Source organism: Tenebrio molitor, chromosome 1, assembly GCF_963966145.1.
Source record: "Tenebrio molitor chromosome 1, icTenMoli1.1, whole genome shotgun sequence".
NCBI classification, from domain to species: Eukaryota; Metazoa; Arthropoda; class Insecta; order Coleoptera; family Tenebrionidae; genus Tenebrio; species Tenebrio molitor.
Window position 1 is genome coordinate 37,132,576 of NC_091046.1, and position 22,438 is coordinate 37,155,013.

The 22,438-nt window shown below is 35.5% G+C and overlaps 2 protein-coding genes across 3 annotated transcripts in view; one reads left to right on the top strand and one right to left on the bottom strand.

Annotated features, from left to right (window-relative positions):
• Positions 1-22,438, top strand: part of LOC138122113 (cytosolic non-specific dipeptidase-like) — a 203,971-nt gene that overhangs the window by 125,354 nt on the left and 56,179 nt on the right. The gene's annotated exons all lie outside the window — the stretch shown is intronic.
• The window catches only part of LOC138131753 (uncharacterized), a 29,162-nt gene continuing 12,468 nt past the window's right edge, over positions 5,745-22,438 (bottom strand). Inside the window, exons 3-10 of one of the 2 annotated variants that reach the window (XM_069048955.1) lie at positions 10,670-10,882; positions 8,899-9,537; positions 8,670-8,846; positions 8,437-8,616; positions 8,200-8,379; positions 7,601-8,021; positions 7,303-7,492; positions 6,698-6,831 (exon numbers count right to left, since the gene is read on the bottom strand). In XM_069048955.1, coding sequence (XP_068905056.1) covers positions 7,324-7,492; positions 7,601-8,021; positions 8,200-8,379; positions 8,437-8,616; positions 8,670-8,846; positions 8,899-9,537; positions 10,670-10,882 — 1,979 coding nt within the window. In that variant the 3' untranslated portion in view covers positions 6,698-6,831; positions 7,303-7,323. Of the gene's footprint in view, positions 6,832-7,302; positions 7,493-7,600; positions 8,022-8,199; positions 8,380-8,436; positions 8,617-8,669; positions 8,847-8,898; positions 9,538-10,669; positions 10,883-22,438 lie in introns of both variants that reach the window. The other variant, XM_069048946.1, reaches the window with a different exon arrangement.

Below are 22,438 nucleotides of genomic sequence, written 5' to 3' on the forward strand. Positions count from 1 at the left end.
TGCTATTTTCGCTTCTTCTCTACCAGCCTCTATCATTGACTGCCAACACTCTTCTTCAAAGATTTCATTCAGATTGTTCTTAATTTTCTGGTATAGATTATATGACATACCCGGCATATTCAGACAACCTGCTAATTCATTTAATTGAGAAAATCCACAACCAACATTTATAGTTCCCATGACTGCAGCACCATTAGCATTCAGTTTGCCGTCATTTTTATCACTCTCCACCATATGTTCAACTTTACACATTGTACATTGCAAAACAAATTTCGAAATGAAACCTTTTCTTACTTCTTTAACTAACTTTACATGTTTTGATGAACAAGAAAATAAGCCGCAGTGAGGAAAAGACATGCATTGTTCAAAAAAATGGGATACATTTATTAGGCGTCTACCTTCCACTTTTTCATTTTCTGTTCTGAAAATATAATAATGATCAAATTACAACTACGAGTATTAACGTTTAATTAAAATATATATGTAATACCTTATATAATTGTCATTTTTCTTTTCAAAATCATTACCAATTTCTTTTTCGTTTTCGTCGCTTTCAAAGCAATATTTTTTATCATAACATGATGTGGATTGTGCAGACATAGGTGCAGAAGTATCATCCGCTGTCCGAAAAGTGTCATATTGTCTTTGAGGAGAAATTAGAGATGTAGAAGTACTGGCGGTTAGACCTTTATTTTCTTCGAACACATTTTTTCTTTGCAAACAGTGGTTTCTATAATACATAATATGAAAAGCTTTTAATATTAGATTTTCGTTTTATTTGTGACACCTTATTACCTAAATAATTTGCCCATTTTTCGTCTACTTTTTCTTGGTTTGGAAAGTGGAATTTTAGATGTTTTACCCATCGCTAAGCGCACTTTTTTATAGTTTTATACACGGCTTCCTATAGTTGACTCAAGTTGCAAAAAACCATTTTGCATTTGCAACAGCACTTTTATGGCATTATTCATTTGAAATTACTTGAAAACTGTATTTATATGGAAAATATTCAATCCAAACTATGATTTTCTGGTACTTTTGTGCCCTTATTTGGTTTAAAAATATCGAAAAAATGCTGTTGCAAATGACAAGTGGTTTTTTGCAACTTGAGTCAACTTTAGATTAATAAGAGTCGAAGCCTCTAATACGGCTGGTCGAGTTCCTTGAACTGTCTGTTCCTTCAAAAGCCAAAAGTATAGTAGCGCCCTCTACCAAAAAACGAATATTTTTTTAATTAAATGAATGAAAAATCGTATTAATGTTTTTTTTTCTATCAATAATCTACTTTTTGAAGTAGTGTATGTAACATACAAATTATGATTCTTTTTAAAATGAGATTTGTACGCGGTTAAGCAGCCAAATACACAAATGTATAGTGGCGCCCTCTCAGGAACAGAAAAAATGCCTGCAACTGATGAACTCGACCAGCCGTATTAGAGGCTTCGACTCTTATTAATCTAGGAAGCCGTGGTTTTATATATAACACCACAAACAAAAACAACACTACAAATCAGCAAACTGAAAATTACAACATTCAATGAAAACGATTGAAGTTGAACTGGGCTTGAAGACGAAAATAAAAATATTAATATTCATGGTGGGTGGTGTCCGTTCTCGATCTGGTAAATTTCAAAGTAATCGTTTACACATGTCTGTCCATAAAGTGCGAAAGTGCCGCCAGTCCAAAGTCCAACACCCTGGCTCACTTCCGATCGCACCGAGAGGGATGAAGGAGAAAGTGAGAAAGAAAATGAAGGATGGTGAATCTCTAGTAACGAAATCTCCTCTTAAACTTGGTGATTTTTAACACAAAATTGTAAAGCCAATTAAAAATATATTTTTATTTCAAGAAATGTTAGTAAAAAGTTACAAAATGTTCCCTAACTTGTTAAAATCACAAATACTTCAGTACTTCTGCATAAATTATGTAGTCAAAGTAATCGTTATTTTCACGTTTTTCAAATTTTTTTTTGCAGGAAAACAGACGCTTATTGCAGATATGAATAAGTTACGGAACATTATTATACGTTAAACTTTCACATAAAAAAAATTGAAATTCGTAGCTCAAACCGTATCGCCGTAATTTTGATTTGAAATACAGTAAAAACTAGGCAGAAACGGGTCGAGTGACATCGCCTTAATAGTGACAGTTGTTTGACGTTTATTAGCTGACTTAGCACAGATACGAAAAATCTGACACTGTCAAAGTCACAGCCGCCCCTTATCTAAGTATATAATTGTTGATCAAAGAGTATTTGTAACTTTTTAAAATTTTAAACATTTTTTTTTTGGTCCACGTACCTAATGGTAAACAACAATGGTACCTGGCAACGGCCAGAGGGGTAGGTAAGTAAGGGATTGAAGCGCTCTTTTACCCTTGCCGGGAACTCGAGTTATGGATTAGATCAGTTGATAATTACCTGACGGGAATTCTTGCATTACTTTATGACAAGAAATAAGTCAGACGGGAATTCGAGTGCGCCCAAATAAACATTGTCTCGAAAGTTTGGAATGAATATAAAGAAATCCAATGGATTCAAATCTGGGGATCTACCGGGCCATCGAATAGCTCCATGAGCACCCATTCGTCGTTCACCAAAATGGTTTAAATGATTTAAAAATACAAAATTCATGCGTGCATTATGTGGTATGGCGCCGTCCTGATGAAACACGACTCTATTCAACACTGCTAATGGTATCTCATCCAGAAAATTGCTTATTTCGTTTGATAATAAATAATATGATATTTTGTTTGATTGAGACTACTATCAATAAAAAAGGGACCTGCTTAGGCGAATTTGTTCGATTTTACGAATAGAGTTGTGAGGAGGCACTCGAACTGCGCACAGATTAGGAACAGGTAGTCAGGTTATCAGAAGGGTTGCTTAATCCTCAACTGAACTAAAGTCCTCGTCTAGAAATAGTCAATTCTGACTTAAATTGTCAATCATTTTACAATAGGACAGAAAAGCGTCTTATAACAACAATAAATAATTTCTAATTTTATTGCCCCTTTGTCGTGCAGTGCCGACTCAAGGAAGGGCAAGCATCAGGTATATTTAGCAACCCCTACTTAGAGAAAATCCTAAAGCATTTGTTCAAGAAATTTTGTCTTCAGTTGTCGATTGATTTTCGTACACTGCGAATAGAAATATTTTGAATTCGCCACAATAAAAAGAGTGTATTTTTCAACTTACAACCTGTGTTTAAATATGTGCCGTTCTTTTGAAGAGAACTGCGAGGAGGAGGAGATGGTCGACGTTGAAACAATTTTTGATAATAACGAGGAAAATGAAGGTAAAAAAATATAGATAAGGGTGTATATTTTAATGCAAAATTATAACAACCGTACCTGTAATTTTTACAGCAGGACTGAAAAAGAAACGTAGGAAGCATTACTCTAATGATGCTAAAGAAATTATAAGAAATGTCTACAAAAAATAGTTATTTGCGGAACACGGAAGTTCCCCAATTAATTATTAATTTAAATGATAAGGATGACGAAGAATTTTTTGAAGAAATCGAAAAGGAACTAGAAAAAAATTAATTAACGTTTGTGTATGTATTTTACCTGTTAAATAATTTACTTTACCTATGCCTGTAGCCGTCGCCAGGTACCATTGTTGTTTATCATTACGTGGAAAAAAAGAAATGTTTAAAATTTTAGAAAGTTACAAATACGCTGTGATCAGCAATTACTTAGATAAGGGGCCGCTATGACTTTAACAGTGTCAAATTTTTCGTATCTTTGCTAACTCAGCTTACTTCAGATCATAAAAGATTCATCATTGAATCTTACTTTCGTAACAATGCTTTCAGTAACAGAGATTTTTTTCTGACGGGAATTCGAGTCTAAAATTTGGGGTACATTTTTACCTTGACGGGAATTCGTGTGCAGGATTAAAGGGCTTACTAATACATCCAGGTATAAAATATTATCCAGACGGGAACTCGTGTGCACCAGTTTTTGCCTGCCGACGTGCTAGTCTAGTACTGTAGTTTCAATTTGGTTGTAGGTCGTAAAATTTTATTGGATATTATGAGCGATTAACGGGCACAATGGTTGGGTTTGAAAAGGTTGGGAAGCGGCGCGTGCCGTTTGCCGTACAATACAAATATACCAAATGTACCGGGTGTCCCATCACTTGTGTTTCGTAGGAAAATGACTTTAAAACTAAATTATATTTATATGAAGGTATTATAGATGCATAAATACTGTTTACCGCCACAAAAATTGGGTATTACTTTTTTGTTAAAATTAATTACCTAGGTGCAGCAGGCAAAAAACTATCACTTTAAAAATTAAATTTTGTTCGCTGCAGTTCAAATTTAGTATACTTTACGAAAAAATGATAGAGAAATAAAATCCGTGATTAGAATTTAATTAAAATGTTTTGATGTAAAGATATTTGGTTAAATTAATTTGGGCCGTTCTACTTTATGAAAATTTATTGCAGACAAAGATTTATAAGGGGTTGCAGTGTGTTTGACGCCGTAACACAGGCAGGTACCGCTGGAACCCTCTTGAATGGTCTTCGTACCATAAATTGCGGACAAGAATAATACCCACAAACTTAACTTTGTCTTCCATAAATTTTTATAAAGTAGAAGGACCCAAATTAAATTAACCAAATATCTTTACATCAAAACATTTTAATTAAATTCTAATTACGGATTTTATTTCTCTATAACTATTTCATAACGTATACTAAATTTGAACTGCATCGAACAAGGTTTAATTTTTAAAGTGATAGTTTTTTGCCTGCTGCACCTAGGTAATTAATTTTAACAAAAAAGTAATACCCAACTTTTGTGGCAGTGAACAGTATTTATGCATCTATAATACTTTCATATAAATATAATTTAGTTTTAAAGTCATTTTCCTACGGGACACAAGTGATGGGACACCCGGTACAATACAACCCTGCTTAAAATATTACCTGCTAGTGGTAAACTAGGATTTATAAGCCCCGCAAGATCTTTAACTTAAAGTACCATACAATTTTACGACCTACAACCAAATTGAAACTACAGTATACCTGCTAGTTATTAAAAAGGGATGCCGAATATCGGCAAAATGCAGATTGTTCGTGCCTCCTGGAATGAAGTGCTAATAGTCGTAAGTATTCGTTATTACTTATTATAATCTTTACAACCTACCCTAAACCCATTGCAAGTGAAGAAGCTAAAGTTCCAATTTCTCGTTCCCAAAGTATACAACCATCCATATTGAAACACGGTTGAACGATCATATCGTGTGTAAAGTCCATTCATTTTGTATTGAACTTTTCAAGGTCAAATAATTTAAATTTTGGCACTGTAATTAGTGACATGCATATAACCAACATAATGTGATTTAGCAATGCTCAATTCAACGTTTACGGTGTTTACCTGCATGTCACTATTTACAAAGCCAAAAAATAAAATTATTTGACCTTGAAAAGTTCAATACAAAATGAATGGACTTTAGGCCGTTTTACTCCGGATGGAATATAGGGCACTTTCGCGTTTCTTGGCCAATGATTGAGTGGCTAGCCCAGCGCAATCTGTTAGCCCCTAATGTTATACTAATGATATCATATAAAATTGTTTTCTTTTTCTCGCTACCAGACACAGCTACCAGAGCAGTTCAGATTCAAAACTTTATGGTGTAGTTTGACTTTATATTACTTTCCAGTTTCAAAACTTTTTGTTTTTAAGAAAGTTTCACGAAAAGGTGGCATCTAAGATCGAAATGAAAGAAGTTTTTCGGAGACATAAATATGTTATATATTTTAATTTGTATATTACATAATATATTTTAACTGCATATCTTACATATGATTTAATTACTAAGTATAGGTACTTATTGCTATTTTTTTTGGGTTATGATGCATAAAATACACACACGGCCAAATACTATAATTTTAGAATTTTACAGTTGCCTGATCCAATGGCACTAATAAGTGGTTACCTTCCCTAATAATTTACCTTAAACTAAGTTTAAAATCAGAAATCAGGGAGAACTTTATTTATACACAGATAAGCATATCCTCAGTCAACCATTGTTCTTCACTTTTGTACTGTGAATCACATTAGCCTTACTTTTAGTCGTGCAGCAAATCAGAAGCATGATATTCGCGTTGCAAAGTAAGGCCAAGGAATTCAACCATCTTTTTGAGTTCTTCGCTACCACAGTTATATACATTCGTGAAGAATATTTAAAGGCCACTTGATAAAACACTCAAGAAACTTTTAAACAGTGCATCTAACATAATTTTTGGCCCTCGTCCGAAAATGGGTGTTTGGTATCGACACTACCAGAGCTAAAACCATGTTAGATCAGCAAACGAATCAGCTTAGCAGCGTCAGAGAGAAATAAATAAATAATTTAAAATTTCCTAGTCGTCCAATTGTACTGTTATAATCATACAAGGCTGTCAGTATCTCTTGTGGTCCCGGTGCGGGGGAGGTTTGGGCTCGCGCCAGTCCCTTCCATCCTTGTGCTGTTGCCTGGCCTCGTGGTGGTGGTGGTGGTGATGATGTCTTTTCTTCTCGGAAGCTTTGTTGCCGTTGAAAGTTTCAGATACGACCAATTCGGAACCGTCTCTGTGGCGTTCGCCGTTCCGGTAAGGTTCGTCGAGGGTTTCCTTGCGCTTGAGCGGCGAATGGTTCGAGCTGTTCGGTCCTTTGAGGCCGGCCTTGCTGCCTGCGGATTCGTGGAGATTCTCCCAAGCTTGTCTATAATAACGATTCAATCCGTTCCGCGATTCTGAACTGGAGGAGTCGAACGATGCTACAGTATTGCAGTCCGGAGAGGCACGGTGACGGTAATGTTTGGCACTTCGATTTCTGGAACCAAGCAAATTAAGCCATCGTCTCAAAAGAACATTCGAAGAGGTGGTCCACTTTTGGCAACCGTCTTGGATTTTTAAAACTGTCAAACTTGCAACAAATAATTGCTTGAATGGTACTTTAAACAATGATAAAATGTATATACTGTTAAAAATCTTGACTAGCAAATAATTTGCTACTGGAATAGTAGATTTAAGATTTTAGATGATTGTAAGTTTGCTGGGCTAAAAGCCTTGCTAGTTGAGCTGTAGCTCAAAAACTAATTGCGACACAACTGAAACATGTGTTTCAAATACAAGAAGGTAGCTAAGAAGGACAGAAATGGGATAAAACAAGTTGCGGTACTGCTTCTTCAGATGTGCCGGTGCGAAGGAGGCTAAACAGAGAACCAAAGTGTAGACAAACCAAATACGTGCAGTGAAGTAGTGCCCTGGCGGTTCATGCAGTGCAGTGCGGGTCGAGTCGTACCTGGTACTTCACGAGGCACTGCTAGATGGGATTGGAGAAGTATCCGGCGCGATGTGATCGGTAGTTTCTGGAGAATTCTCTTCTGCCTATTTGTTGGTCGGGAAATGGCAGCGCCAGTAGCGTATACCAGCGAGAGGGCATTGCACTAGCAGAGGGTAATCGGTGCGAGGACCGAGCTGACGCACCCGCACTGCGACCGCAAATCCATTTATTAAGACGAAATGAAACGTAAAGAAACCAGAAGGGAACAGCAGAAAGATGGGGGAAAATCGAGACGGAAGCGACTTCCGACACTCACCTTCTCACTAAAATCACTATGGTGGTGATGATGGCAGCCAGGAACACAAAACCTCCGAAGGCGCCGAGAGCTATGATGGCCCCCAGGTTGAGTTTGGCTCCGAAGGCTTCTCGGCGTTCTCCGTCCACTGACAGAGGGATGTTTACGTTGGGCACTTCGCCGTGCTGGATGTTGGAGCTTCCGGCGATTTCGTTGTCTTGCGGGTGGCCCGCCACGATGATGTGGGGGGGTGTGGAGCCGCTGGAGGTGCGGCTCGGGCTGGTCGGCTTGATTGTCTTGGTAGCCAGCTTAGATATGTCGGTGACTGCTCGGATGGTTGTCGGAGACGGTCTAGGGGGGCGCGTTCGAGTGCGAGAAGTTGTCGGTCTTGACGATGTTTTGGAAACAGAAGGCGCCGCAGTAGTCGAAACCAAGTCTTCAACTGTGGATTAAAAAACTTCTTAGTTAATAGCAAAGCAGTTAGTTGTTCTTGATCTCAACGGATTTGCAAAAGATTTACTGTAAACTTGTCCTCTTTTAACTTGATCTTTCATCTTTTCTTTGACCATATATTGGCTTACTTTCTTTTTTAATAAACCGTTAATCATTTTTTGATGTACCTTGACACTTAGGAGGCAGTGCGTCATATTGTCCATTAGCCAAACAGTTGATCGATTTCGGTCCAATCAATCTGTACCCAAATTTACAAGTGTATTGAATAACCGAACCGAAAGTAGTTTCATTAGTTGACGATTCATATTTTCCATTTTCTATTTCTCGTGGTGGTTCACACTGAATCGCTGAAATTTAAAATAAAAATTCATTATGAGTTTGATCACAACCAATTATGTACTTACGTTCACATCTTGGTGGTGGACCGTTCCATCTCTCGTCAATGTCACAAGCAAGTTGGGCTCGCCCAATCATTTCGTAGCCTTCGTCACAAGTATAGACCACTCTACTCAAATATCCAACGCTGTCATTTACCAACAAGTACTCTCCATTTGTTACGTCCGCAGGATAACCACACTGAATCCCTAAAACAACGATTTTATAAAATAATCTGGATCAATAAATTCTGCAAGCTTACTTTTGCAAACTGGTGGAAATTCGTTGTAAAATCCGGTGTCCAAGCAAGTCCTACTGGTAGGACCGACTAGGAGATGTCCTTCGTCACAAATGTACTCGATGGTGGTACCGACATTAAAGTTCTGGGCCAGCATCGTCGAATTTGGGGGCTGTTCTGGTCGACCACAAGCTTTGGGCTCTAAAAGTAAACGTATTACCTTAACAATCTTCAAAATAAGAGACACACGTACGATGCTGACAGATATAATTCAAGTGCATATTGCAGTCAGTATCAGACCACAACCACCCTTTGGTACCGTCGTATCTAGCGCAGTCTCCGTTACCCACGGGTAAGTTCCAGAACGAAACGGTCACTTCTTCTCCTTTCAACCATTGCCAACCACCGTGTTGCTTGTCTCTAATGGCCCCCATCCAGTACTGACCGCTCGCGTCACTTCTGTGTCTCCTCCATAGTTCCCAACTTATGAAGCCTTGAAGAGCTGGGTTGCTCTCATCCACCAGAGTACCTCCCCGACTTCTGCAGAAGGCTAAAGCGTCACGGAATTTCACCGGTTGTCTGTTGTAGAAAATGTAGCATTTGCCATTGTAGGTTGCTGTGCTTCCCGGAGGTTGGTCTCTGAATTGTGGGCAACGTTCTATGGGCAGGGCTTGGTCGGTGTAGACGAAAGCTTCGCAGATTGACAGTTGACTAGGAGCGGGGACTTCAAGGTGCACGCTGACAAAGGCTCCGGGCATTGGGGGGTTACAAGGGAGGAACAGAGGCTGGCCCTCTTCTAGGAAACCAGTGAAGCGGTTGCAGATTGGGTTAGTGCCCAGATCTGGGCGGTTGTTGCCCACTCGGACTACGATGGTGGCGGGCTTGTTGGCACCTACGAAAGAAATTCCAGGTGGTGTTAGAAATCAACAAATTTAACAGTGGCAAAAATTTGAAGAATCTTGTCACATTGGTAAAACTGATACATACATATTACGTCTTTCTTATTGTTTCGCAATCGTCAGATTTATCAACCAAATATGTTCTACAATTCATTCAAAGATTTATAAAAATGTTTTTGTGATTTACCAGCGGAGCAAGTGTTTTCAAAGTTATACAAAAAAAATTCTTATTTTCCTCTAGCTGCCTTAACAAATGGTTTCATGATATTTATTTGTTTTATATTCACAATGTGTTGGCATAACTAAAGTACCTTCGTCAAACTTTCTAGATTAGGTGAATGATAAGATGGTTATTGTGGAACTTTCTTTAATTCCCGTCTTTTAATTATTATTGTGCATGTCCGTATATTAATACAAGGTTGTTTGAAACATCCTGTAATGCACACATGAAAGTTTTTTTGCAACAAAATAATATTTTTCATAACCTTAATTAGGCGAGTTAATGCGGTGAATTTGATTTGTATTAATCTAAGAAGATTTTTTATACAATTTGATACAGTTAAGTAGTACTCTTTAATGGAGCATTTTGTAATGAAAGTGTCAAATGTTTGCTGAGGCACAACTGAAACATTCGCCGATTAGATCCGTTGAGAACCTCATAATCCAGCGATAAATCTTTCGTGTTTGAAAAAAGTCAGTTGTCAGTATTAATGATTTGCGGGCAAGGTGTTCAAGTGTGCCATTGGATGTTGCACTACTGTTATTTTTAAATCGAAAAGAACCAATTTCGCGGTGAAAAAGTTGGTGGAGCGCAGATCTTGTTAGAAGGAAAGTATGGCAGCTGATCGCTCAAGAGTACTTAATGGGAGATACATGTCGAGTGACAGTAAGATTAGTAGAAACGGATGACGTCCAGTTCGATACATATTTATGATAAATTCAATTTCGTGACAAATCACCGCGATTCACTTTCATTTTATTACAATATTGTGCAGAAAGTGTGGTTTTTAAACGATCATGATTAAGCGATTTTCCTTCCGTTTAACGAACGTTACGTGATGGTTTTAAGGTTTGAGTTTGAAATTTTCCAGTTGGCTACTCATCAAAAATAAAATCTGAGCTCACCGCAGCAGGGCTTTCCGAAGTCGAGTCTCACCAACTGGACCATGTAGGGCTCCAGCAGGTTAACGTACCACCAAGGCGTACGTTCTGACTTTGTGAGCGTGCAAGTGTCGCCGTTGAAGAAGGCGCTCGTGCTCCCGTCTATGGCCTTCTGGGGGATTCCACCAGCTTCGGTGCTGACTTGCATGGGAGCCTTCCCAGCCGCCACATTGAGAACTGTAACAAAAAATAATCACTGCGGTGAAACCAGGTTAATGCTATTAGATATGCAAGCTTTCTATGGGGGAAACACTATTAAAGAAAGAAGAAAAAATAAGATAAATATGAAATTTCGAAAAGTTGTTGTTCTTGTTATTGCCGCTTTCGAGGGAGAAATGGTATTTTGGTATTCCCGTATGTGTCAACTGGTACGAAGTGTGATCTCAGAGTTCTTCAAAAGGGACTTTCACTGACGGTTCCTGGACAATTCCTCACGGTGATGAATGAATCATCAGACGATTTGTTTGTCTATTTCGAATGGATTTAGCCTCCAACAAGCGGAAACTCTCGTTTTAGATACGTTTGTCAAATTATAGCCTTCTAGGCTGATTTAGAGGAAACAAAAGCAACGATTACAACACAACAGAATGATGATTGTGGGTTTAATACTTGCTTTTAACATATTCTAATAAGTTCCCATAAACGCAATAAACTAAATCACGAAATGTAGAAGCCGTGATGACACGAAGACCCACATAATGTACGACATGTGTGTTATTATCCCACTTGTACTGTCTTTGAAGAGAAATTTTAAAACTACGAAGGTTGAAATCTTTAAAGCGAGGAACCACTGATCGTTATCCGGATTTCAGATAAAATCAAAACGACTGTGAATAAAGTAAAAGCAAATTTTTTTATTACTTATGTCCTATCTGCATACGCACCTGTGAAAGTTTTGAACCATGATTTAGTTTCAATTTTTGACTCTCAAGCATGCCGATTAGTAATAACTAATAAAATAGTTGGAAACGATTTCATTTATTGTAATAATTGTTAAGTAATTTCTGTTTACGAATATGTAAGATATATCTTCTTTAAAGGAAACAGAACAAAGTTTATTACTTGACCTGGTTTGGAGCGATTTCCATTTTGCATAATAAGTTAACAAGGAACGATTTGGTTATGAAATGGTCAGAAATAAGAAAAATTTTCTAGAACAGGAATCGTGTCGGTTCAGATTGATTGTTAACGTTTTGTTTGAATAGTTCACTGTACTAGTAGTATTCATTACCAAGGCCAAGAACTGTATGCATAATTTAACATTTCTCGGTCGAGGTCATGCAGGATTTTGAAATTAATATCTAGACACACCTCGCCACCTCAAAACGTTTATGTATGTAGGTATGTTTATTTACATCCGCAGAAAGTTATGTTAAATAAGTTCCACATTTATTGTTAGGTTTATGGTAAAATTTCTTTGACGCCCAAATGACTTGCTTACAGGTTGTCCAAAAAATGACGCACTAACGGTGCACTACGGTGTTAAAGAGTAAACGTGAGAAAAATGTTAAAAACATTCTACTGGACTTATTTGCTGATTTGGGGGTCTTTGAAAGTGGCACTTAATATGACAATTATTTCGAAATACAGTGCATTTTTTTAACTGTTTCTACCCCCTGTTAACTTTTGTTCTGATGAAAATATTCGAACCATTTTCGGAACAAAGTTGGAAGATTTTTTAAACTATCGGATAGATTACAATTCAATATCCTAAACTCTTGAAAAAGTTGTGAAATGGTTATTTTCATATGAGTAGCCCTGTCAGATCACGATCAAAATATTTTCTAGTGCGCCGGAATAATAGTAGGTATAGTGGAACCAGAAATATAGTGTTTTTATGAGGGATGGAGTACATTAACTTGAGAGGGTCAGTTATGGCAGGGCAATAAACTTCTGGCACTCGTCGCGCGACTGGGCTCTACCTACCTTTGTCTCCGATGGTCCATTTTCAGACGGCTCAAAAACATCTGTCGTAGAAGATTTATAACTCTCTTCAAGTTGGTAATAAAAGTGACCCCAAAATTGTAAAAGAAATTATCGACCAGAGTCCATAAAAACACTGTATTTCTGGTTCCACTTTATGTACGTCGAGCGGCCGCTAGAATAGCGCCCTTGTCGGCTCAACCAGCACATGACCATCTCCACTTACGACTTTTGTCACTTTCATTTAAAAAATAAATACCTAGCGAGATCTCCTCGAGGGCTTAGTTATTAATAATAATGAAGAACAAAATTTTATGTTAAATCATTTAAATTATTGAGCGTTTTAAGAAACAATACTTTATCGGAGAAATGATTCTTTAAAAGTACGTGATGATAGATAACACAGTAATTTGAGAGAAACTGGAGGAGTAGAAAATTTGGCATTATTTGTTTACGTTTCATAACTCCTAACAATCATAATTGAATTTGGTTTCAGATTATTTAAAAAATACATTATGTAAGAATGTCGGAAGTAAATCTGTTATTTTGCATATTATAACTGTGGTTTATTAAAGCACTTTCCTTGCGGTAAAAATAAAAAAAGTTAAATTGAGTGTAAATTTCTAGATAACTATCATTATTATACAGTATGTCCCCGGATTGAGTTTACAAGAGGAAAAAAAATTATTTTTGATTTTACGTAAAAACTTCAGAGGAATAACATTTTTTGCTTCATCTGAAACCCCCATTTCCGTTATTAAAATCTCAGTATTGATACAGTGTATTCTTAAATTAACATTTTTTGTTAAAATTTGGACTTTGGATTAATTTTTATTTTATACATTTTATTACAATTTGCCTGGTTTTTTGACAAACAACTTATTACTGTTTCAAAATGTTATCTTTAGAACAAAGAATTTATTTAATCCAATGTTGGACTGGTTTTTGTCACATAATTACAAAATTTAATGAAAAATTTCCCAACAGTTATGTATCAGGCATGGGTGTTCAGAAGCTTAAACTTCGATAAAGGGTTGAATTATGTACAGAAAACGGCGCATAGTTAATAGAATAGTTTTACATTCAATTAGGTACTAATTGATTTAAAAAAAAAGGAAAATATTTTGTCTGCATTTTCTTTGATTTTAATGTTAAGTCTTCCTCTGTGTTGAAAAAGACTTTTTAATAACAGAAATGGGGGTTTCAGATGAAGTAAAAAATGTTATTCCTCTGAAGTTTTTACGTAAAATCAAAAATAAACATTTTTTCCCTCTTGTAAACTGAATCCGGTATTTAATATTCTCATTAATTAAGACTACAAATTTGAGAATTTTCTTCTGTGTGAACGGAGCTAATTTTAAAGATTTTGAGCGATTTGGAGCCTTTAAGGGGCTCGTCGAACAAAAAAACGTTGTATTCAACTCGTTCGTGTGTAAATTGGGCCTTTTTTGGCACTCGTGGGCTTTTAAAACACTCGTTTCACTCGTGCCAAAAAAACCCAATTTACAAATGAACTCGTTAAATAAACTACTATTTTTCACTACTAGTAATAAAGTCTAGCCTTATCGGTTGTCATAGAACACTGAGAAGTTTCGTTTTTCTACGTTGGCCTAGTGACAGGTAAATAATTTTTCATTATTAACCAGTGGTGAATAATAATAATAAAAAGCTTTCGAACAAGGACATAACCGACATGATCCTACTTACCCATTACTTTGTCGAGAGAGGTATTTTTCTGTCAGAAATTGGCATTCATTAGGCTGATGTTAAAAGCTACCTATGTTCTATTATATGCATTATTATAATGTAATAGGGATCGAGATAGTTTTATAAATTGTATTTTGAGTTGTACTTTTACCTGTCAGGCTCGTCATCTTACGTGAATAACCCTGTATATATTAACCCCATTCCACGAATAATATGTCAATAAATCAACCTCCCAACACATATGTTGATGGCTTTTTTTAACTTAATTTTTTTAAATTTTTGAAATATTATTTGACTCCGTGGGTTCACCTTCACTTCGAATATAAATTTGCCGCTTACGAGTATATGCAGATAATAAAGAAAGTAACTAGATACATACTTTTTTTTTTGTAGAAACAGATGGTTATTTGGAAACTGATGTCGATGAAGAATGTTTTAGCTTCGAGTTCGCTTGCATGTTTTTTTTAAATAGATTATTGAATACATTTTTAAACATATTCAAATTAGTTATAATAAACGGTAATAAATAAAAGAAATATATTAAGCCTGTCGCTGATGGTAAACTTGATACTTCATTTGCGTGCGTGAATTTGACGATTATAATTATAGGATATAGTTTCTTGGAAGGAATATCTTGGATATTTTTTTCTAAAAACCGTTACCTATCACAAATTAGAACTCACTTTTTTGTAATGATTCAAGCGGACAACAAAATTTTAGAATACTTTTGTACCGTATGTTTCAAAAATGTGTGATCAAGAACGGCTGTGAAAAACAAAAGCAGCGAAAACGTGTGGCGCAGCTTTATACTTTGATTCGTTACAAAGATTCGCATAACCTAACTTTAGATTTTGAAATACCCTGCTATTAGTGCTATTGAACCATATCTATGGGATGGCAGCTCGATTAAATGTTGGTAACGGTGATTTATTCAATTTGGAACCATTCTCAAATCAAAGCAATTTTTGATCTTTCTTCATGACAACTATCGCAATAATAACATTATTTTACGGCTGGATTATTCAAGTTGAATCATACGTCCACATTTTTTTTCACAGCAACCCTCTGCCATTGGCGAGAAAATAACAAAGTATCTGCGGTAACAGAAAAGGTAATTCTCGTTTATTTAGACGAGAAGGTAAGTCTGCGATTATCCATTTTCATTTACATAGTTTATAATTAATTAATTTGATTTGTAGCAAGAAACGTTGTCACCTGCAGCATTTTGGCCGCGTTATTCGATGCTGAAGTCCTATTTAAAAGTGAAAGAAAACCTGCGCATTGAGAAGTTTGGTAAGTAGTGTAATTGCTTCCTCAAATAGATAAACTAATTTTCCCTTAATTTATAGGTTGCTTTGATTTTCGACATTGCAGGAGCATGTTGGCGCAAGGAGTTTTGTGATCTATTCATCTTGATGATATTCAAGATACTGGAGAAGTTCTAATTGTATAACACTTCGAGATACCAAAACGTGTTTTAAATTTTTTAAAACACGTTCTGGGAAACGTGTTTTAAATTGCTGTTTTTATATTCCTTAGACAAAATTATTTTTTTTAATTAAATAATTGTCAAAATCATATAGCTTTCAGGACTGGATTATAATATTTTTGTTTATGGTATTACAAGATTTATTACAGTGTCGTGTTTAAATTTAAGTGAAAAAGTTTAAGAGACTTTATTTAGAAAACGAGTTGTTTGATCTTTGATAAAAAATTAATGAAAATCACATGTTATTAACGTAGATTTTTTCGTGGTGTGTTTTTTATTCAAATATGTATTAATTATTAATTTTTTTATTACGCATCACATGAAGAGTAAACTTTTATCATCTGGTAGGCATTTTTATATTAACTTTTACCAATTTTTTTCGAGGTTTCTCTTTATGTGGGTCTCAATTTTCCCTTTTCATCTAACGAATGCGGTTGTGTACCATGATTTAAATTAAAATCTAAATGAGATTCAGCTCGTAAAAACTCGTCCAGACAAAAATAATTTGAAAAGTGATTGACGTTCTACAGATATAGGTTAGAGTATTATCTCCACATTATTTCAAGACAATCAAAAAATGACGACGATGACGAATTGGCGCAATTAATTTTTAGCGATATTTATGAAACCGCACTCTCATGATTTTTTAATCTATCTGACGGTGTAAATGGTGGCTAATTAAGTTTAATGATCAGTGCTGCAAACGTAATTGAAATGATATATTCATTAACCCGAGCAATAGTCGGATAAATCTGTTACGTCAAGCTTTCGTGCAAGTAATTAATTTTAGAAAGCTCTAGACGTCTCGTCGCAATTTTACCAACATACCGCCGTCACTATTTTGATAAGTTATTTCCGATTGTTTTTTGCAATTGTTTCACGACAGGATAGTAGCAATGATTCTCTCACATTCCAGGCTATGGTCGATGACCGAACGACTTTACAGGACTTACAAAACAAATCTGCAAACCTTTCATGGACAATCGTACATAATTCAACAATTTCTCTTCTTTAATTCACGGTCTCTCTTCATCGCTTCATTTCTGACCCGTCCACTAATCAACAGCAAGTAAATGATTTGTTGCCGTTTTTCTAAAAACCGTAATCCCGATCCAGCTAAGAACGTTAGTGCCGATTTAAAAGACTGAACATGCTCAATATTATTTCCACTATCACTGAAGTTGAATCGCTTATAACAGTAATACCACATGTGCAATGAATGCGAAGAATCTTAAATAAAACAACTGGATTTCTAATTGGCTTAGGAATGAAAAGAAAAGGAAGTTCAACCGTGGCACACGTAAATTATTTCAAATCCATTTCAAGATTTACTGCATTTTATTGTTTCCTAGTAGTTAACATCTAATTAACGCAACGCGCGCTGCATTATTTTCATATTTTATTGAAACAGAAAGGATAGCTGCAGGTGATGCACATCCTTCCTCTGTTCTTCCTGGGTAACGCCACACGCAAGTTTCGAGCGTTTCCCGGAGTTGCTGCTCCTGTCTCAACAAATTGTCGGTGTGAGAAAAGAACAAAACTATCAAAGTAGTACCAAAAAAGTACCAACATGTCATTTGGTCCGGGTTCAACAAGATAAAAATTAAACAGGACTTCTAAGTGGCACATTTTGAACGGACCTGTTACTAAAAAGGGAAAATTATTTAATTAAGTGTGGCGCAGTACTGGGATCAAACACATGTTAATAAATGACAAGGTAATATCTATCTCTGACAGTGCTTGATTGTCTTTTGATCCTTCCTTATTATTGGCTTTAGTATTGCGCTCTTGAAACCGACAAACGCTATCATTTTTACATTTTTCATATGACCGTACCGTACCCATTCGTCCCATATGGTAAAACAAGAGAAGTAATTGTGCAGAGTGCAATTCATACAAAAGCCTAACAACAGGGGGCGGTACTAGTATTTATTTTTTTTTCAACTTACATGCACATGTCAGTACTACAGTTACACATGAGAAGTACTTCAAATAGCGTTATTTAAATGACGACATCTGTTCTGTTATTGACAATTGTTCGCAAAATGTACAGGTACGTTATCGCTGAAGAAAAATGTTTGCAGATGTTGGAAAATGTGAAAAGATTTTGCTTCCGGAAAACTTGGAACATCTTCGAGAAGGAATAACACACAAATTGTGTCACAGAGTTTATTTCTTGATATCTCGAGGTGCTGATGGTGTAAAGGTTTTTAGTTAATCTACAGTTGGTTTATAATTTTTGCTGTGAGATTAGAATTGTTTATTTACGTTGTCTACGTTCACTTCGTTAATGTTTAAAAAGTGCAGAATATTGCTTCGCTGAAAATAACGGGTCTGGGTTTTTAATTTTTATTTTAAATTTTACCCATTGAGGAGGTGTTCCACATTACAATACTAGAAATACCCACCTACTGTTATTTTGATACGCGTGAGAGGTTTTATGTTTTTTGAAGATTACAAATAATAATACCTGGTAAATATTTCCAATAACTATTCAAAGAATGATTTCAATACGGTTGACTAGCATTTTACAAAAGCACATACATTTTGTCATAAATTTCATTTTAAATCAAATTCTGGTGTGTAAAAATAATATCTTAATGATAAAATAGTATAATGCACTATGATACGAGTCTTCTAAGAAGTACGCACGGGCTTAGGGCACGACAAGCTTGCGAGGAGTGCTATGAGGGAGTAAGTGCTACAAAAATAAATTGCACTAGTTTGTTTTAAAACGCGAATTTCTATTACAGCACCCAAAACGGGTTTTGTAATAGCTTTCATACAGACGCAAAGTGGAAAAAATATATACAGGGTGTATCTGAAATACGTGTGTTAATTTTAGCCAGTGGAAGAACTCGCCAATTTATGAAACTTTCCTCTATAACGTTTTGCAAAATTCGCAAAATTGTTCCAAGATTTTTTGCTCCCCAATTTTTACCAAACGAGTCGTTCTTGTGATTAACTAGTCTCTATTTATTTGTAAGCATGAGAATCTTAATGTCAATTATTTAATTTATCTATAACAATGTAACTTTTTTGAAAACGCTCCGTTTCTATCACAATAGAAAATGTTCGCCCATAAGCGGGTGTACATTTTGATGGCTAACTTATTCCAAATTTTAAATCAATTTGCAATGCTTGACTGCTTTTTTAAGGTATTAAAAAAATGCTTCTAAGATCGTGTACAGTTGCGGAATTAAAATTTCGGGCAGTATTGTCATTTTCATACTGTAAACTCTAAAACAACCTTTACGTTAATATAACCTCATTTTTTACTCTTGTCATTTTTATTTATTTTCATTAAAAAATAGTGATTTGTAGCATAATAACGGGTAGGCAGCAGGTGAAAGCGATGATTTAATTACACTCAGTGCGATTAACTTAAAATTCAAAATTCAAAAACTGACTGTGCGACCGACACAGAAAAGTTTAATTTTTGAATGTCAGTCATGATGACAGTAAAAGGTGGTTTACAGAGATTTTTTTGAAGTAACAGAAAAATGCTGCCCGAAATTTTGATTCCACGACTGTACGATGTTCTTATATCAATTTAAGTCTCTCTTCTTTCAAACTCAATTTTCAACTAACATTTTTCTGTCTTCTGTCACATATTTAATTGTTTGTTTGAAGAGAGCTATAAGTGGAGTATTATTTTCTGTTTGCTTCTGTTTCTTTGAGTATTCAATGTTATTTTTCAAACTCGTCGATAAAATTACGTAGTTTTATCCAAAACCTTGCTTATTTTGCATATTTCTGTAATACCTCGTGCCAACAATGCCCTATGACTTTGTTAACCTTATCCTTCCTATTATAAGCTGTGTGGCTTTCACTTTTGTGCGCTTTATTTTTTGAAACAGTGTACATTGTGTAGCTCCCGGCGCCTAAGGACGACGATAATTCACCTGACTTTGAATGGCGGAAAATCTTGAACGAACCAGAATAAGCTTCAAAAGGAACGTCAATACACGAGCTGCCGCACACCATAGCATCAATTATCTTCACAGCAAGAGCACGCCCAACCCAACATCTATTTCCTTTCTGCACTGAAAGTCGAGTTATCCGAAGAACGCGGAAAATTTCAACAGAAAACGTCGAAACAGTTCTGCGATGACTAATGAGTATTTATAGCGTTCTGGTTATCTGGTCGGTGTTGCTGCAAGTAATAATTTGGAGCGTGATCAATAATCAAATTGTCAAATGCTAATTTTCCTGTGGTGTTTAGATTCTCCAGTGAAGCTGTTATAATTTACTAGCAATAATCATTTTTCTGACGGCGGACTTGGAGGTGTCTCAAGATGAACGTCGCGCTCTCATGGTAAACCTTCTTTGATATTGACCCAAAAATGTGGACAGTTCCTCTTACAATTTACATAACATTAACATGCGCTAGTCAAAGATTACGAAAAGTCAAACGTGCCGGTACCGTTAGCATGGGATAGCCCACCTGCTCAGACAACATTCATAGAATTATGACGGTTAATTACCATAATCTTAATTTTGGAGGCGTGTCTCATCGCTTCTTCACTCGCTTATTAAAATCTTAAATAATAATAACATGTGATGTTTTCAATCTTAAGCGAGCACTTTACGAAAAGCGTAGCACTCATAAACTTAACGACAACCTAGAGAATTCGAAAAATGTTTCACCAGATATTCACACGAATCTCACATTCCTAATCTTTTTTACGTAGCAGGCTACTCATCACTAATTGACTGGAAAGGTTTTGGTTAATCTTTTTGGATGATATTTTTTATCTAGGTGAAACGCACGAATAAACAAACCTAGCCCATCAATAATTAATTTATTGTGATTGGTGAATCGAAAGTTATTGATTTAAACTGTCCCAAAGAGGTCTTTCACTTTTGTGATCCATAATTTGTGAAATAAGGTCACTTTTTTCTTACGGTTTATCTGACGAATGCTGCAAATCAAATACCTAATGGAAAGGAAATCACTTTCTTGCACAGTTCATTCACTTTATAGGTATCAATCTTTATGTATCATCTGTGAACCGGTGTTTTCGGTTAGTTTTAGAAAGGATTGTGTATCAAAAATATTTTCTAGAAATAAATATCACAGAATAATACATTTAATTTTTTAAATGTATCTTCACTCAATATTGCAAAATATTTTTCTCAAAATTTTCCGTTACATGTATTTTACTCAAAATAATAAGAAAAAACTCCGTTATAGACACAAATTTAAATAAAACGGTAATAGTTGTAGGTATGTTACTGATATATGTATGTGCAAACCTTTCCACCTATATTTACCGCCTCTAAAATAAATTTAATATGACTGAGAATGTGATAATAAAATATGAAACATTAAAGTAAAAACTAAATTAAAATTCTTGTTGTAATTAACAAGATCTTCCTCTTCTTTTAGTACAGAAAACAAAGTTACCTAAAAAAAATAGTTTTCTTGGAAAAGAATTCGTATGACCGTATGTGAATTTGAAAATCTGTGAAGTAGGTTTAATATAAATATTCAACAGAGTTATCAGATAAATTACACACAAGATCAGCAAAGTCGCTATTTATATAAGCTTTAATGTTGTGTCATGCATAAATCTAACGGCATTTGAATATTATTATTATACATATTTATTTGTAAAAAACCTTAATCTGGTTTGAGTCGATTTCCAAATTTAGAGCAACTGGAGAGATAATTCTGTAGAGATTTCAACGGTAGATGAGAACACACACATCGGTCACTTCTGTTTTATGAAGGAACCAGAGATCAAGTGAATTTACTTCGTCTCTGAGAATTTTTTTAGTGAATCAACAAAGTTGACCCTCTTATTGTCAAATATTTGCAAGAAACAGTTAAATTGGTGAACCGTATGGGCCTTGACCCTCCTAATGTTTTGCATATTCTGTGAAGGTCTTGGACATTTGCATTTGCGGCTGATTGAACTGTGTTAAATAAAACAATTGTCTCTCTGTTGTGGGTGTCACTATAAATGAACAAGAACAGTTATAGCATTAAAATGAAAACTTATTACTGTCACAATGGAATGTGCAAATCATACGGAGCTTTTTATATTTAGAATTGCGATTCGCGGATCAGTTTGTAGGACACTGCTGACTAAGCTCTCTGTTCAGTAACATTAATAAATGAATCAATCTCTTGTACTTAAGACTACCGATGTGACAGACACAAATGGACTCGTTGGTGAAATAAATCGAGTGGAATTGTAAAAATTGTGATTATTAATAACAATACGCTACTAGTGCGATAATACTCGTAATGGATTTATTGCGCCTGCTTACCGCCACCTTAATTACTTAGTTGCAGTAGAGAATTAATGGTTGATGATGAATACAGATTTTTCCCGTAGCAATTTCACACACCACTTAACATGCTAGCTATATTTTGTTGTTGTGTTTTTCTAGATCTAATCTCAAATCTGCTTGTCAATAATAATTATTAAGCATTGCCGGCTGCTTCGTGAAAGAAACATAACCAAGCGTAATTGCCAAGAGCAGAAGAAATTAGAGCATTTTTTCAACTGGAGCCCAAATTTATCAAATTTCAGTTATCCACACTCTGGATAACTTTTAATTTTTGTCAATAATTAGGCATTGTTAATTTTAGTTTAGGTTAT